General features: G+C 42.9%; 2 protein-coding genes across 11 annotated transcripts in view; one reads left to right on the top strand and one right to left on the bottom strand.

The window, feature by feature from the left end:
* Positions 1 to 6791, top strand: part of ECM2 (extracellular matrix protein 2) — a 29189-nt gene extending 22398 nt beyond the window's left edge. For all 3 annotated transcript variants that reach the window (XM_083156132.1, XM_083156131.1, XM_083156133.1), the window contains exons 9-10: positions 2519 to 2845; positions 5928 to 6791. In XM_083156132.1, coding sequence (XP_083012258.1) covers positions 2519 to 2845; positions 5928 to 6096 — 496 coding nt within the window. In that variant the 3' untranslated portion in view covers positions 6097 to 6791. The remainder of the gene's footprint in view (positions 1 to 2518; positions 2846 to 5927) is intronic.
* CENPP (centromere protein P) overlaps positions 1 to 18620 on the bottom strand; it is a 245147-nt gene that overhangs the window by 75849 nt on the left and 150678 nt on the right. The window lies entirely within an intron of this gene.

Below are 18620 nucleotides of genomic sequence, written 5' to 3'. Positions count from 1 at the left end.
ATTTTACAAACAATAGTAATTCCCAAGTTAACGTTATGTCTTATAGTAGTGAACTAGTTTACATTACATTACAGTTCCCCATGGTCACACGTTATGCCACACAGTATATAGCAGGCAACTCTGTGAACTTAGCAGACAACTTTAAGATATGGGAAGAGTTGAGACAAGCCCAAGAGGTGGACCTGTAAGCTTCTGGGCCCGATAGCAATGGCAACCGTTACATCAATAGATCTAGTTTTTCTGGGGGTGTAGAAATAGTGTGAACTTGGCTTATTCATTATATTTTGTATAGATCTAAATTTTTCAATATAGATTGGAAAATCTGGAAAGAACCAGCTTTACCATGTTTTGATTATGGCACTGATTTTGACGTGGGAGCAAAGCAAAAAATACCAATAACTGTGTACCTTAATAAAACCATGTTTGACTGCAGAAGGGGCAGAGGTAAGATGTGCAGAGAAATTTAGATGAGTGATGCCCCTTTCAGACCGCACCAAAAAAACCCGGTATTTTGCCGATTTTAAACCGTTTTAAAACAGTAATCTGTGCGGTCTAAAATGTTTTTTTGTAAACGGTATAATAGCAGGGTCCTACACGTTTCAGACCCGTTTTTTTGCGGTCTGAACGGGTCTAAAATATTACTTAGGCAGCAGTGAGCACTATTGGTCCCCAGCGTCGTGCATATTAATGAGCCGGATGCTCATTACATATGCACATATGTAATGAGCGGCCGGCTCATTAAATATGCACGGCGCTGGCTCAGAGGGGACCAGCTAATGCTCAGTGTACCCTGCCCCTGCCTCAGGTACCGGGGGATGGGTACCTGTGATGTGTGCCCAGAAGCAGCGAGGTATGCAGTGTGTGACATTGCACAGCCCTCCTTACAGCAGCCCATACGCCTCCCTCCTGCCTGCCCCGGAACCTGCATTCTTGGAGCACACGATGTTCGCAGGCTGCGCTTCCCAGCTGGGAAACATGAGGAGAGGCTGCCGCGGTTCATGTGGTTAGTGCTGGGGGACAGACAGCGGAGGAAACATGTTCTGCTGACACCGGGGATGGGAATAGGAGGACGGCCGGGATTACTGTGCTCCCCGCTTCCACCTGGACTGGAGAGACTGGGATCGGGACTACGGGTGTCACTGTCTGCTGACCCGCAGAGCTGACACTCAGACCACCAGAGCCATTCCTGTAGCAGGGGAGCCAGATTATATATACCCAGGTGTGACATGCATATGCCTGACTTCTGTAGTAACCTTTATTTATTAACCACTTCCATGTGCTGCTTTCACACCGCAAACCTGCTTTAGACCAGGTATTTAGATGCGGTGTGAAAGGGGTTACACTTGCTCTGACCCGTTTTAAAAAACGTTTTAAATACCTAGTCTAAACAGGTTTTGCGGTGTGAAAGCAGCATGAGAGGGCTGTGTCCAAAACAGACATCTAAATTGCTGTGTAAAAATGAATCAGCCAAGTATTTGTAGGCAACATGCAAAAGCAGCCAGTATTTACCCTGCATGCTAACAGTTTGTCCAGGTGCTCTTTTTTTGCTTTACTCCCACCTCTGAATCAGGACCTATAGTACAGTATGTGTGCTATTGGAGCTAGCCAGAGTAATGACAGGTAGAATACGTGTATCCATGGACCTGAATATAATGAAACATAAATCACTATAAAATGTCAGTACCAATGATACTAAAACAGTTTATCAATTTTTATTAAGGGGCCATTTGTTTTTAAAGTTTTTTTTTTAATTCAATACCTTAAGTGGGCTCCAAAAGCAGTGTCCTAGTCCCTATTTAAAGTCACATGACCTCAAAAAACAAATTTGAGTACTTAACATAAGGGGCAATTCACTGCTTCCCCGTCCGATGTTTGGGATTTGATGATGCGCATATATGCGCATGTGTATATCCCAGGAGCGACCGTCTTTGGAGAGTATAACACTTGCTGGGGTGTTCACTCCAGGAGGGGCGGGCAGGGGACCACCCAGCGTTTCATGGGCGCGCCCACAAAAACGATAGACACGCCCATAGAAATGCTAGCTGTACCCCTGTGAACTCAGACATGATGATGCCTGCTTGGGGCAGACGGCTGACGCCCGGAATTCATCCATCTATGGGCAGAATAAAAGTAAGTCTAGACTGACTTTTATTTGCGTAGGGGAAAAAATTTATTTGATGGTGAGCAACCACCGAGTGATTGTTCTCCCGTTCCATCACACGAGAGCGGATGTGTATGCAAATGCAATTTTACAATGTAAAATTGGGTATAATCGCATCGCATCGCATGCCATTGTAATGGCATGCGATGCGACGCGATTTTAAAATTGTATGGGAAGGTCTTAAAACCCTAAAATCGGGTCTGATCGAGTCCCATCGCATACCTTAAGTTATGGTATGCAATGGGACCCGACGGGCGCCGTGTTAGGAAACAAGTACCAAATAAAGATACTCAAAAAGTGAAAAAAAGTGTAGACACTCACACTATGCATGATCTCATTTGTATTTTTTTTTTAAAGGAACCTGGAATCAATAGATCTGTCCTACAACAAGTTATACCATGTGCCATCACATCTGCCCCGGTCCTTACTGCACCTTGTGCTGGTAGGGAACCAGATTGAGAGGATTCCAGGTTATGTGTTTGCACACCTGAATCCAGGGCTGGAATATCTCTACCTTTCTTTAAACAAACTCTGCAATGATGGAATAGACCCAATTTCATTTTATGGGGCATATCACTCATTAAGAGAAATATTTCTCGATTATAATGAACTAACGAGTGTGCCAGTTGGAATGGAAGATATGAGAGAACTCCATATTCTGAGGCTGAACAACAATAAAATCAAGTAAGTATTTAATTTAATATCATTCTAATATGTCAACTGAGTTGTGAGTATTACATATGGAGTAAAGACCTTCTTTGGCTCCCAGAGCAAAATATTAAATATTCTGGGGGGGGGGGAAACCAATCATACTTTCCTCATCATATTATCATATCATAACTGCACAGTAAACGAAGATCATTATTGGTTAATCATCAGATTTATTTATTTTCCATATTAAGAGATCAGACCTAGCCAAGAACCATACTAAGATAATACATGTAACTTATTATTATGATCAGATCATGCCTAATTACCATACTAAGTAGAATAAAGAGATTGTACGTACATGATCCCTATACTGAAAGATCAAAGCTAATTACTGTATGTATACGGAACCATTAAACAGTAACCTCTAGCAAGGACCTTTGTGAGAGATCTGATTTTGCTAATTTGCTATGAGAAATCCTCCTTAACTAATGACGATTTTGAGAGAATGTAACATAGGGGGGAATTGACTAAGATGGGATGTTGCTATGGGCAATCAATCAGATACTATCTATTATCTTGTAGAATGTGCTAAATAAAGAAGTAGATTATGATTGGTTGCACATCGCAACATCCCATGTGAAATAGAACTCCCAGCTTAGTAAATTTCCCCCATAGTATCTAGCTCATTCCAATGTCTGGAAAGGTAGAGACCATGCAGCTTACACTTACATGTACTCTCAAGGGGCACAGTTGTGCCCAGCACAATAATGAACAGCCAGCGCTGAGTTGAAACTTGATCGTGAGCTGGAGATCAGAGCACAAGCTGACGTTGTGGGTGGGTTAATAACCACACTTACTTTTTGGTTCTGTCTCGAGTTCACGTAACAGTTTCTTTAAGCAGAAAGGTACAATGTTCTGGACACTTACTTATTGTTTCAATCACGAGTGCACAAAAAGGTATCTTTGTATCTTCAAAGCATCAATAAACGATAATAGGCAGATCGGTACATATGGGGTACAACTTACTTTTTATTTCTGACCGGCGTTCACATAATGGTATCTTTAAAATCACGATCCAATCTCCAGGATAGGTCTCACAGATTTATTCAAAGATATAACACGATAAAAACACACACGGGAGGAGATCCAGGACGCTGCCGCGGGATGAAAAGTTCTTTGTCTCAGGCGCTGCAGACGCTTAGGACAGAGCCGCAGACGGATCCTGTTCACCTTGTCTGACGCGCTGGGATAAGGTGAGCCAGCAGTCAGTACTGCTTGCTGGCTCACCTTATCCCAGCGCGTCAGACAAGGTGAACAGGATCCGTCTGCGGCTCTGTCCTAAGCGTCTGCAGCGCCTGAGACAAAGAACTTTTCATCCCGCGGCAGCGTCCTGGATCTCCTCCCGTGTGTGTTTTTATCGTGTTATATCTTTGAATACATCTGTGAGACCTATCCTGGAGATTGGATCGTGATTTTAAAGATACCATTATGTGAACGCCGGTCAGAAATAAAAAGTAAGTTGTACCCCATATGTACCGATCTGCCTATTATCGTTTATTGATGCTTTGAAGATACAAAGATACCTTTTTGTGCACTCGTGATTGAAACAATAAGTAAGTGTCCAGAACATTGTACCTTTCTGCTTAAAGAAACTGTTACGTGAACTCGAGACAGAACCAAAAAGTAAGTGTGGTTATTAACCCACCCACAACGTCAGCTGTGCTCTGATCTCCAGCTCACGATCAAGTTTCAACTCAGCGCTGGTTGTCCCATCTTTTGTATTTGTATAGTGTTTTATTGTTTGGAGGATTGGATGGCCTCCACGGGATAATACTCAGCTGCTTTTCCACTAGCGCTAGTTCCTATCACATTTTGTGTTACAATAATGAACAGCGTTTGTTGAATAATGAAATTTATTAAAAAAGAATGAATGAATTCATATATATATATATATATATATATATATATATATATATATATATTATTATTATATGAAAATTCACATAAAAAGGTTAGAAGTGCACTTCATATAAAACTAAACATATAAGATGCTACAAGACACACAACATATAACACAAAAGGCTCTCTCTTAAAATTCTTATTTCAGGTATGAGGCTTAACATAGGCATCAAGTATTCTAATAGTTTAGGCAAGACATCATTTTATAATTACCAGTCCCGCACAGGATTTGATCATAATCTTTTTATTGGCAATTGTAATCCATCACTGAGGGTAAACACCAGCCCAAATATTCCTTCCTTCCTCTTATTGCAAAATGGAGGTGAGCTCTCGTTCTCAAGGGGATAATTCCTCAGCTGGGCAGCCTGATGGTCTGCTGCTTGGGTGTTTTAGTTTCCAGCGGTGGTTCCCCCACAATGCGGGTATGGTAACAAGATTAAACAGCTGGATTATGGCAACAAAACGTGTTTCTCCACCTGTGTGTATGTGGATCTACACGCAGGGCGGAGAAACGCGTTTTGTTGCCATAATCCAGCTGTTTAATCTTGTTACCATACAAGCATTGTGGGTGAACCACCACTGACAAAAGGTCGACATGGGGTTTTTCACTTTTTTTTTTTAACCTGCATGTGCCGACAGGCGGCATTCCACATACTACCATCCACTACGGCGTAATGGGAGAATGAAATGGTGTGCCAAGCATAGCAAACCATGCATGGAGGCGCTTATTTTCGGAGTAGGGCTTATTTTGGATCGTTGTCCAGAAATAAGGGTAGGGCTTATAATCAGGGTAGGTCTTATTATTGGGGAAACAGGGTAGTAACTGACTATACTGAAACATCACACCAATCACTGTATTGTATACAAGCATTGTTTTGTATAAAGATTTTTAAAAATATATTATAACCCACCCTGGTCCTAACTGTGCTGAGTTTGTATATTCTCCCCGTATTTGCGTGGGTTTCCTTCGGGTACTCCGGTTTCCTCCCACAATCCAAAAACATACAGATAGGTTAACAGGCTTCCAACAAAATGAACCCTAGAATGTATATAGAACCCTAGAATGTATATAATCTATATAAGAAACTGTAAATAAATTAAGAAGATATACATCTGAAACTAATTTTTGACACCTGTATTTGTCTGTATGTATTAGGGCAGTGTCACCAAATTGTATCTGCAGTGCCGAAGATGAAGGTGATTCAAAAATAGAATATCTTCACCTGGAAAACAATTATATTAACACAAGAGAAATATCACCGTATGCATTCTCCTGCATCCGCTCCTACTCCAGCATCATTCTGAAACCACAGAAGATCAAGTAACAGAATCACTAGATTTCCACGCTGCCGGATCCTTCACAACTTACTAAGAGACTTTGAATTCTGTGGAGATCCTGTAGTTACTATCCAGCTATTCATTGCTATCCTACAAAGGGCACATGAAAAATTCCATTGCTCAGGAAATATATTCTACTTGCATTGCAGATCTCTTGCGGCATTTATTGCATTCACATTGGAAAAATAATTCCCACAATTTAAAATATTGTCCTTAAGTACAATATCTGTTTCTTAGATTTCAGAAAGAGTCTAATTTTCACATTCCAAACCTACTATGTCTATGTGTACACGTTAGATTTACTGGTCAGTGTGGGATCATAAAGGAGAAATGTTAGTTATAGACTGGTTCCAATAACATTACACACTAAAATTTCAAGGCTGTGATTGCTATGTTTCCTACTTCTTTGAAGAACACAAATATTACACCACCAAAGCCACTAATGAAGTACTGTTTTCTCGTTTATTTTCCAATAGTTTTTAGAGTTTAATTTTAAGGTGATTTTGAGTTTTCTTTTTTTGTCTTGTGCCCTCACTAAAATGTGTAAGACTATGCTACTTGACATATATGTCTTGATAGACTAGGTGTAGACTTCTGGGTTATATTAGGTTTAAAACTAATAACTTTCATTCAGTTGTTCTTTGAAAATTCAAAGAATTAAAAATTTTGCAATCAAACACAATCTTATTTGGACATCGCCTACAGAAAGTCAAAAGTAAGGTAGACCTGCGATATGGGTGGGTCTTTTCGACTTATTAAACATATTCTTACTTACAGTTCTTTTCTGAAAGTTGCGGGAGACTCCCAATTTTTTTCACCCCCCCGCGTCCTGATGAAGTAGGCAGGATAGGAAAATAATGTCGGGGGCCAGAGTCCTTATGGCGTGGGTGGGGTTAAAATGTGGTGAATCACGGTCCACTAATGAAGTGGAAGTCCGACACCACCCCTTGTAGTACCCAGCTGCTTCTCCTCTCCATCACTATTTAAAATTAGGTAGTGTAAGTATTTTTATACAACATGTGTAAAATGTAGTAAGGAGATGTGTTCCTTTGCCGTTACACATACGGGGATAAGATTACTACTGTTTGCAGTGCTCTTCACAGCCACTGGATGCATAGGAGTAATAAATGGGATAGGAAGCCTTACATTACCTATGTTATATCTGCAGTCAGATGCAGTTCCAGGTATTGCATGGGGCTAAAAACATGGCCATGATTAGATGATGCCAGTGTTTTTCTTGTGGTGGTAACAGTGTTGGTGATGAAAACAGTGTACGCCAGGGGTCAGTGAACTCTTTTACCTTTTACCCCAAAATATATTTAGATACGCCGGTGTTGCCCCCTTGATTTGAAAAGAAGGAAATCATATCATTGTAATACACACTGTACCCCCAGAAATAATTTATATATCCTACTAGTATTTGTACCACACACAGCCACACATGGTGGTCATCATCATCAATGGCTGCCAGGCTGTGTGTGGTATAGCAAATGATAATGTGACTTTCAGTCAGCTATCAGTGTCAGTATTTCAGGATGATATAGGCCCTTATTCTGATCGGTGCGGCCGGATCCGATTATGCGGCCAGGACCGTGCGTGCGAAACCCCGCCTTCCATACGGATCGCCAACTCCGTCCGTACGCGGTAAGAAGCTGGCCGAACGGACCGCACGTGTATTTTTCACGGAATACGCCTCCTCCATCTCAGGGAACCTCCCCCATCATTCGATGGTCGCAGACCATCGAATGCAGGACCGAGTGCTCCACCAGCTCCCGCAACCTCAAACCACACTGACATTTTTCCGTGCAAAAGCAGGAATCTGGGCGGGCAGCTGACATCCGGCGATGTCATATGTCCGCCCCCTACACGTGCGTCACGGCCGCATTACCATACGTACGCCCAGCATTTGCATGGGAACGCCCATCAAACGCGGGGCGTATGCATATGGTAATGAGCCCAAATAGCCCTTCACGCCCCTCTCCACCCCCTGTTCGGAGTATTCACATTTTATGCGGGATTTGGCCGTACGCCCCGCTCGCACATGCGCAGAGACGCCTCTGCACCTGCGCAGACACAAAACATCGGCGGCACGAACGCACGCGGATATTACCGCACCGATCAGAATAAGGGCAATAGTGACAATTTGAGCAAATTTGTTATAACCAGGCAAAGAAACTCTGCACTGCAGCGGCAGTACAGACTGCACACTGCCGAGATGGCGGAGCAAATAGTCGACTCTACTGAAGCCTGCAGACTTGGAGGCGGGGCCCGGGGTATCACGCAGGGAAGCGGGTTATACACAAGGGCCTGAAGCACTGCACTGCAGTGGTCCTTTTAGGCTACAGTACTGTAACACTCACAGCCAGGCATGCATATAGAATCTATAGATTGATACTGTGGATAGAGGGAGGACAGAAACTTCCCGTGGAGCAGAATGCAGCGCGAGCATCCATTAACCCCAGGAATTTCATTTTTACCACATTTGGGGTCATTTTCCTCTGTTCCCTGACCACTGGTATACGCTCATCTTCTATTGTTTGTGGACTAGCATGACCTTTGTACTATACTGTAGAAGACTATTTGAATTGATAAAAGCATAGCACATTATTTATCTGATGCTATGGGGGCTTCAAGCTAATATTGGACATTGAAGTCCCCAGGACTGGGATCTATCGCCAACCAATCATCCGTTCTGACCTCATGCAGGTAAAAGCAATGCTGAGCTAAAGACTCAGTTGGGGATTTAGGTGCATGTCTAGGCACATTGGAGCGTGGCTCATGTTGTAACAATTATATTCACTGATGTTGTTCTCATTTTGGAATTTTTTTCTTTTCAAAACTAGGTGTATTTATGCATGCACTCATCAATGACTATCTACAATCTGCCCAGATCATCACAACTGGAAGACGCATACGTTTACATTCCTTCAGGTGGTACCATGCCCGAAACATGGCAAGCGCAGCAGCGGGGTACACCTATAGGGTGTCCATGATAAAAAATGAATGTCAACTTTATTGATTTCGACCTGAAGCTTGTGTTGACCTTTTGTCAATATCGACCTAGGGTATGTCTCTCAATCTCAGGTGTCAACCTAGTCATTGTCGACCATGAGTGGTCGAGCTAGACAAAGTCTATAATTTATACCAAAAATAGTAGCTAAAGCTATGCTAACTACTATCATACAACATGACCCTACAGACCCCCAACATGAAACATATGACAAACAAATGGATGGGTTGTGATCATTCTAACCATACATTAGAACGTTAGATGTAAAATGTAAGAAAAAGTTTTTATATTTATTTGAATCATAACATGACTCTTTCAGAGGCTAAATGCAACCTATACCAGAACAGGCCAACCTGTGTCTCTCCAGATGTTGTGAAACTACAAAATCCCAGCATGCCTTGCCACAGTTTTAACAGTCCCTTATAGCAAAACTGTGGCAAGGCATGATGGGATTTGCAGTTTGACAACATCTGGAGAGCCACAGGTTGGCCAGGCCTGACCTATACTATCAACTACAGATGCTATCTTTCAGTTATGGACTAGCGCTTCCCTTTACAATTAGTAGTGTCTCACCGAGGAAACCGTTCTAACACATTTCTGCAACTGTAGGTTTTCCCACACAAAAATGATCCGGCCAATAAACACTTTGGGTATTTTATTTCTACTGGAACAAAAATTCCAGAGTCAGAATGGAAAAATCATCTTGGTGGACAAGTAAAATATGGAACCCTCGGGTAAGTCAGTGGCTTCTTTACTTAATACCAGATTCAGGGCTCTGTAAAAATAAACACTCGGAGGAAAATGAGAAACTGATCTTCTTGAAACGGAAAACAACATCGGCATCATCTCTTGCAAAGCAATTTTTCTCAGCCTATACATAAATATGCAGAAATGTGGTTACTTAGCATATCCGAGAGTTCGGTACAGGAAACAACATGTCATACATTTGATATCTTACTCTTTCAACAATTTAAAACTGTACCAAACATTAGATAAAAGTCTAATAATCAGAGATGTAATTTATACATTTTACTCTTTAGGAGAGGGCCCATGTGTAAGCTCAATGTGGGTCCCCTTCTCTAGCAGTAAGTAGACTTTGGCTTTATGCCAGAGTCTACTGCGCATGTGCAGGTCTACAGGAACATGGCGACAGCTCATTGTTCCTGTGGACATCTCTATTGAACATGTGCAAACCACAGTCATTTTGCCAGTTATTAATATCTGTCCACCGCAGGACTCTGGAAGGGACCCTGGAGCCCGTGTGTACTGAAAATGCCTTGGTTAGAGTGTCCATAGTATTCATCCTTTATCTTTGAACTGTCCTTCTCCGCGAGGAGGGAACAGCCAGGTCAGCCAGCTTGGGGTAAATCAGGGGCATGGTATGTTACGGAAGGTGGTTCAGGGGTGTAGCGCAGTAGTGGAGGCCAAGTGGGAGGCATCATTGTAGCTATGCCCCCAGCTATACAATGCTGAGATTACCATCTGATGATCATCATGAAGCACATAATCTACCCCGCGGTGGAAGGGGGAGTCTGGCCACTGGAGGCAGCTAAAGGTAGGACCCAGGAGACCTGCGCACTTTTTTTTTGAGGCCAGGAGTACCACAAAATTTTGTAGGGCCTCCTGGCCATTCTTGGAGGGTAGGCAAGTATGCTCCAAGCAAAGTAGGTGGGGCCAGTACAACACATTAACAATTACATCACCAGAATGCTCACAGCAACATAGAGGAAGTCCGGAGATGAGGTGTGCTTACCTCCTGATTGTGGGAGAGCCAGGCTGGAGACACATGATGAGACTCATTTGAAGTTGGAAAAACATTTGCCAAAAGCAGTGGTACTGTATAGTAGAAACTGAGCAAAAACACAATATACGCAAAACAAACACAAAATACATAAATAAAAAGACACTTAAATGCATCTACATGATATGTTTGGACCCTATCATTCACGCTTTCATCAGCTTATGTATGCATGTATGTATGTATGTATGTATGTATGTATGTATGTATGAAAAAACAAGCACAAGAAATAGTAACACAAGGTGACTTAAAAAATAATGCAGGAACATTGTGGTGCCAAATGTGAAGCAAATAGTGCTCGGTGCAAAGATAAACTAGGCCATTATTGGGCCCACAGCGTATATATGCACATGTCTGCAAAGTTGCATGCATTTGATGCGGCGCAACAAGCCCCTATTTGTACACTTGATTTGATAGCCGTCTTCAGTATCAGCAAGGCACACTTGCACCAGCCTATACTTTGCCTGAACTACTGGCTCCGCTACTGTTCACTGATGAAATGGCCAGCAGCACCAGCTTATCATTCTTTGACTCTCCTGATCTGTACCATAAATGCCCAGCACCCTCCACAAGGATAGTTTTCAAGTGTTACGCCCGAATCCCCTGTCCCTTGATTTTCCTCCTCACTGTACTCCTGTCATTTGGTGGTAGTATTAGTACCCGCTGTTACTAAAAACATCTCGGACATAATGCAATGCTGCCTTGCACCAGTCAGGCTGTCAGTGTATAGAGGAGAGACCCATGGGTCTGGAGATTGTGAGACTGAAGGAGAAGCCAAGCTGCAGTGGCAAACGCAGGATTTTCAGAAGGGGGTTTCCAGAGGGGTGGAGCAAAGCACGGAGACGGACACTTAGGTGACCCAGTATATGCCGGGTCAGTTAAAGTATTATAGATAGACCAAATGTATAATAATAGTAATAATAATAATAATAATATACATACATATACATACATACATACATATATATACATACAGGGGCGTCAACAGCAGTGTAGACCCCTGGGCATAGCAATGTATTGGGGCCCCTACCGATCCTCCAGCGGTAGGGGTGGGGGAAGCTTTGATGTCCCGCGGGTGTTAGGGGGTATTATATCAACCTCTCTGCATGTAGGGCCTGGATCAGTAATTTCCACTAATTACCCCTTTACTGCACAGATGGTGGAAGATGGGGTGGGAGAAGGGGGCATTGGGCTGAATGAAGGGGCCCTGATACATAACTTCCAGGGTGGTAGAGGATGTTTAATATGCAGAGGAGGGGTGTATAGTGGAGTGGGCTCATTATTCATAATTTTCTGGTGGGAGGACAGCTTGCTTGATTGCAGATATCTCCAGTTCCCAGAAATAGATTTCTTAGATTTTAATGGAACAAGTATATAAAACTACATACCAGGTGTGTGGAGCTGGAGCAGTAACCAGCTGCTGGAAGGCTGATATCTCTGGTTCTGGGTATAGTAGAGACAAGCTACTGGTGTCCCTCAAAGGGGGAGAGTCCCAGCTTTTGAAATATAACCTCAAAAAAACTCTAAGTCAGAGAAAACCTGAAATATCTGACTGGGAATAACAATTAACAGGCTTGGATGGGGACCACTGCTTTGAAGTCAGATATCTCCGGTTCCCAAGGGCCGATTTTTACAATTCTTGTACCCCTGGAAAGAGGGGACCCTCAGCTTTCATCTGAGGCCCTTAGAATCCTGGGGGGGGGGGTTTCTGGGTACTTAGAAACCCCCCTGTGTGCGCTACTGAGCTGCCATGACAGAATAGAACATAAGAAGAAGGTAAAGGTCAGGGGAGTGGAGGAGCACATCACTTGCAATACAGAGGAGGTGGCGGGCAATGCACAATGACAGACAAAGTGCTGGGTGTACATTAAGGGCCGCATATGGGTCTTAGGGTTGACAGTCATTAGGTCGACCACTATAGGTCGACAGTCACTAGGTTGACATGGTCATTAGGTTGACACAAGCATTAGGTCAACATGGAAAAGGTCAACATGAAAAAGGTTAACATGCGTTTTCCATATTTTTTGGTGTCTATGTTGACATGTCATTATGGACGCCATGTAAGTGTACCGCACCCCCCCGCATGGCTTGCCACGCCTTGCTATGCTTGACATACTATTATCTTCTCTCTCTATTCCCGCTTGGATAGTATAAGAAAACAACTTTTTTTCTTAAAAAGCGACACCTGAAATACTCATGTTGACCTTTGTCATTTTGACCTTGTCCATGTCAAACTCATGCTTGTGTTGACCTAATCACAATGTTGACCTTGTGACTGTCGACCTATAGTGGTGGACCTAATGACTGTCTACTTAATGCTTGTAGACCTAGTTACCGCATCTCTGAAGAGCCACACATGGGAGGAGCACATTACTGGAAATATAGGGGTTTATTCTAGTTCATTCTTTCTGACAAAATCCTTCTTAGATGGACAAAACCATGTGCACTGCGGGTGGGGCAGATGTAACATGTGCAGATAGAATTAGATTTGGGTGAGTTATTTTGTTTCTGTGCAGGGAAAATACTGACTGCTTTATTTTACACTGCAATATTGATATCACTTTGAAGAAAAACCCCACCCTAATCTAATTCTCTCTGCACAAGTTACATCTGCCCCACCCGCAGTGCACATGGTTTTGTCCATCTAAGAAGGATTTTGTCAGAAAGAATGAACTAGAATAACCCCCATAGTGAGGGGTGGGTGAAGCCCATTTTTGGAAAACAGATTTTGTGAATCCCTCTAGAATGGCCTACTCATGCATCCCATTCTGCAACAGCCTCAGACTGACTAGGTGACTTATGTAATACAACCCATGAATTCTAAGGGTTCCAATAAGAGTTAGGGCAATTTTATTTAAGAAGTGAAAAGGCCATACTATTTTCTTTTGTTGGGGGCCAATAGGTTTGTTTTTTTCCTGTGGTGGCCAATGTGTTTTGGCCTGTGGGGATCTTATGAAAATTTTACCTAAAGCTTGAATTTATAGTTTCAATATTTTGTGCGTGAAGTTGTCTTTATTTTTATTAAAACATGCTTTCAAACGGTGAAGAGGCAAAATGAGGCCTGGTGAGCTAAATGAGAACAGATTTGGTTATAGAAAGTAAAATGGTGGTGGGAAGACCGTGACGATGACAGGTCAGCTTAGATAATGTACAGGAAAAGGTGTGAGATCGGCAGGCTTACAACCTGAAAACTGAGGTGAGGGGTTTCTGGAGAAATTATAAGAATAGATAAATGCCTATGAGTAATATGTGATCAAGGATTGGTAGAGAGACATTGTATGTAAAAGAAAGTCAATAATATGATATATGATGCCCTCCTACCTTTTTGACTATCTGTAAATACCCAGTTTGTTGTATCATTGTCTCCAATCAAAATGTGCAACGGAATATGCTGTGCTACATAACAAACTATTATTATTATTATTATTTTTAACAATAGTTTTGAGAAACATGTGACAGCCGAAAGCCAATCGGAAAAATCCGAAATTGACATAATTTGAATCGGGTAAATTGAGTAAAACCGTACCCGCTCATCTCATTTCTGATGGTGTCACATATTCCCAAACAAAGTCTGCCCCAAAAACGGAAAATACTAATGTCAACCATTTTAATGTCGGCATTTGACCCTGTCAACTTCCACAAATTCTGTACCGGTCGATCTGGTGCAGGTCAACAATTTGGGGTCCACCTATTCATGGTCAACCTAAATACTGTAGATCTTCTAGGCCACATCTTTATTAATTATGTAATTCTCAGAAGATGTCCAACTCCTATTCGGAATTTTTATCAAATATTTATACAATATGAAGCCCGCATGGATTGCTGACACCTCAAGTGTGATGTGCTAACTTGGGGTTGTGGTAAGCAATCTAGTGTCACAGACTTTGTTTTTGTGCAATATAGACAAATGCAAGTGCCGAGACTGCCTATATATTTATTAATAGAATTCTAAGAGCCTTATTCAGAGTGAATTGCAAAAGCAAAATCATTCTCAAATGGGCAAAACCAGGTGGGGTAAATGTAATATGTGCAGAGAGAGTTAGATTTGGGGGAGTTATTTTGTTTCTGTGCAGAGTAAATATGGGCTGCTTTATCTTTACACTGCAATATAGATTTCAGCTTGAACACACCTCGCACAAATATAATGCCCGGTACACACCAGGACGATGGTGCTCGTGAGCGGGTCGTCACAGGAATGTCGGCGCCGCCGGCATGCCGCGAAGATGCCGCTGATGTGATCGCGATCCGATCACGACCCCCACCCACAGCAATGGTCGGTTCTGAGATCCTACCTGCAGCAGGTAGGATCTCAGAAAAGACCGAATGACCCGTGGGGCCACGCATCGGGATTGCATCAAAAGGACAGCAAAATGGCCCAAAATATGGCCAATTTACATACAATCGGTCGAGATTGTATCTAAATTGACTCGTTTTGGGCCATATTGTCCTGGTGTGTACCCCACATTACTCTCACAACACATGTTACATTTGCCTCACCTGCAGGGCACAATAGAGGCAGAAGTTCGTCCCAGTTGCCCAGGGGCAAGATAAATATTGGTGCCCCCCACACGCGCGCACACACACACACACACACAGCACCTTGTATAATATATGTACACATTTGTGTATGGATGGATGCATGTTATGTATATTATGTTTAAAATAAATAGAATGTGATGTCTATGGTCCTGCTAGGAGGGGGTCATTCTCAGAAGCGATATCGACAGCTTTCAATCAACTGATTCAAACTTGCAGGGAAGGAGAGGTGGCCCCTTGGGAGACGGAGCGTGTTGATGCCTGCTCGGAACCTGCACTGAATCCGGCCTTCTCTGTGCACAATAAAAGTCAGTGGTGACTGAAAATGATTAGTGAATGGAGGAGAAATCATTGGATGGCGAGGGACCATCGAGCGATTACGTTTACTTGTTCGCAGGCCCATTATGTAGTCTTGGCATGATGGGGTGAGAAGGAATTTGCCTTTGCGAGTGAACCAGAATAAGGGCCAAGATACACCCTGCAAAGAAACATCCAGGCCCTTCGTGCTTATGGGATACGACCACTAGGTCTGCAAGCATTAGGTGGACAGTCATTTCGTCGACCACTATAGGTCGACAGTCGACACATGAAATCAGTCCACATGTATTTGGTCAACTTGGTCATTAGGTCGACAAAAGCATTAGATTGACATGGAATAGTCGACATGATTTTTCATTTTTTTTTTTCAAAAAAGGTGGGGTACTTGTTTAGTTTCACGGTGGCCGATATATGGGATGCGATATCGGCCGATCCGATGTGATTTTTTATCTGTTTATAACCCCATTATCCACTACGCATGGAGTTGATTTTATATAGTGTGGCGAGCGCAGCGAACCACCGAGCCTGAAACATGGCGAGCATAGCAAGCCCCACGAGGGGACGCGGATTACTGCGCTTGTCACACTATATAAAATCAACTCCATGCGTAGTGGATAGTGGGGTTATGAACAGGTTAAAAATCGCATCGGATCGGCCGATATATCGGCCGATATCGCATCCGATATATCGTCCGCCGTGAAACTAAACAAGTACCAAAGGTGGATTTTCATACTTTACTATCCAAGTCGGCACAGAGTGAGATTATAATAGTGTGCCCGAAGTGTAAGTGGTACACTTATACGGTGTCCTTGTCGACTTGAGTCAACATGGACACAAATAAAACCATGAAAAACCACATGTTGACCTTTTTCATGTCAATTGAATGCTTGTGTCAATGTAAAGACCACGTTGAACCATACCCGTGCTTATATGCTTTCATACATACATAGGATTTTTTATGGATTCAGTATGAAATCCCGGCGGTCGGGATCCCAGCGTTCAAATTCCCGACGCCGGAATCCCGAAAAGGGGGGGACGTGGATCGCCCCCCCTTGCGGGCTCGCTGCGCTCGCCACGCAGCGGGCCCGGTGCCTCGCTACGCTCGGCACGCTAATTTATTCTCCCTCCAGGGGTGTCGTGGACACCCACGGAGGGAGAAAGTGTCAGGATTTCGGTGGTCGGGATTCCGGCGTCGGGATTCTGAACGCCGGGATCCCGACCGCCGGGATTTTAACTGCATCCCTTTTTTACTTTTTCTATATCAAATGCCTGTGGGTTCAGGAGACTTTGGTTATACCCGATGAATTAAATATTCCTTAGTCCGAGACACAAAAGGACTGGGGAATTACTGTAAACAATGACTATAATAAGCTCGTGATCATTATAGCCAGAAAATAAATGACACGTGATACTACGTTATCTAAAGGAATAAATTAAATCAGGACGATGTTCCTTTCTGACTTGGTAATCTTTTAGATGTGGTACGTTTCTTTTCTGCGTAGTATTAATTTAAGACATTGTATCAATGTGGCAATAATTTATGTCAGAGCTGTACAACTAGTTGACTCAAAGGCTTTTTTTATTGCTTGCAGGCTCATTGAAAATCCCAATGTTTATAATGTATGACATAAGTTTTAATAATATCCAGCACTTGGCCCTTACATGACAGGAACACTGCACTTGAGCTTGATTACTGCCACTCTTTATGAGCAGTCTCAAAAGATAAAGACACTGCAATTTTTGTTGCAGTACTAACTATATTACCAGCATTTGTTAGCCTTATACTAATAAAAGCAGGCATTGCTATGTATGGGGAGGAGGGCGAAAGTTTACCTACAGTATATACCGGCTGATGCAGAATTTAAGGCAAATCCATTTTGTGGATAAACTGTTGTGAATTTTAAGAGTGATTGCGCTTTGTAGTCAAGCATATGAAACTACAGTATGAGCAACTATGGGTGTCACACCCATCGTATGGGTGTGCAACTCACTTGCATCTGCATTTGAATCTAAAGTGCCAGAACTGGATGTCAAGTAGACATTCACACATTGGCTAAGTTGATTTGGGCCGTGTTGTGGCATATAGTGCAGAATTGTGGCCTATGCTACTTATACCCCTTTTACACCAAAATCCCTGGTCGGACCCTGGTCTTTGAACACGGGAGTTTCCAGGGTTGGACCCAGCTTCATACCCAATTTACACAGCACTGTGACCCAGGTCGGCGCCGTTTACACTAAACCTGGGTCAGCACTGCTTTTCCCTATGAATGACATAAAAAATGTCCATTTTAGGACTGATAAACTGGCATCCAATTTTCCCTCAATGATTTTAAATAAAAATTAAAAGACATGACAAGTTAGCATTGAAAAATGTTGGTTTGTTTATTTAGTAAAATATTTTTCAAAAAGTTTTATTCAGTGCTCAAGCGCACATAGCGGTATAAAGGTGCAGTATCACCCATGTGCTCTCCCCAGCCCCCTCCCCTGCAGCAGCAGACCGAATCTCCCATGTGCTCCCCCCCCCCCCAAATAATAATAATAATATAAATGATACTGCATCCAATTATGATTTCTGTGTGCACTGCCCGTATCCTTCCTGGCTGCTGTCTTTTGCCACTGCAGCGCACTGTGGAAAGGCGTCCAGCACTTCTGGTATCCTTTCAGCACTACCCGGATGTCCCAACCTGGGTTGGGACCATTTACACCGCCCACGACCCAGGTCCAACAAGTGTTCAACCCTGGTCAGGACCTGGGTAGGAGACCAGTGTTACTGGACCTGGGTTGGCCCCTTTTACACCAAGGCTGACCTGGGTCCAACCTGGGTTATTCCTTGGTGTAAAAGGGGTATT

Source organism: Crinia signifera, chromosome 8 (genome assembly GCF_055691185.1).
Source record: "Crinia signifera chromosome 8, ASM5569118v1, whole genome shotgun sequence".
Classification (NCBI taxonomy): Eukaryota; Metazoa; Chordata; class Amphibia; order Anura; family Myobatrachidae; genus Crinia; species Crinia signifera.
The sequence above is the reverse complement of the archived record's forward strand: the minus strand, read 5'-3'. Positions and strand labels throughout refer to the sequence as shown.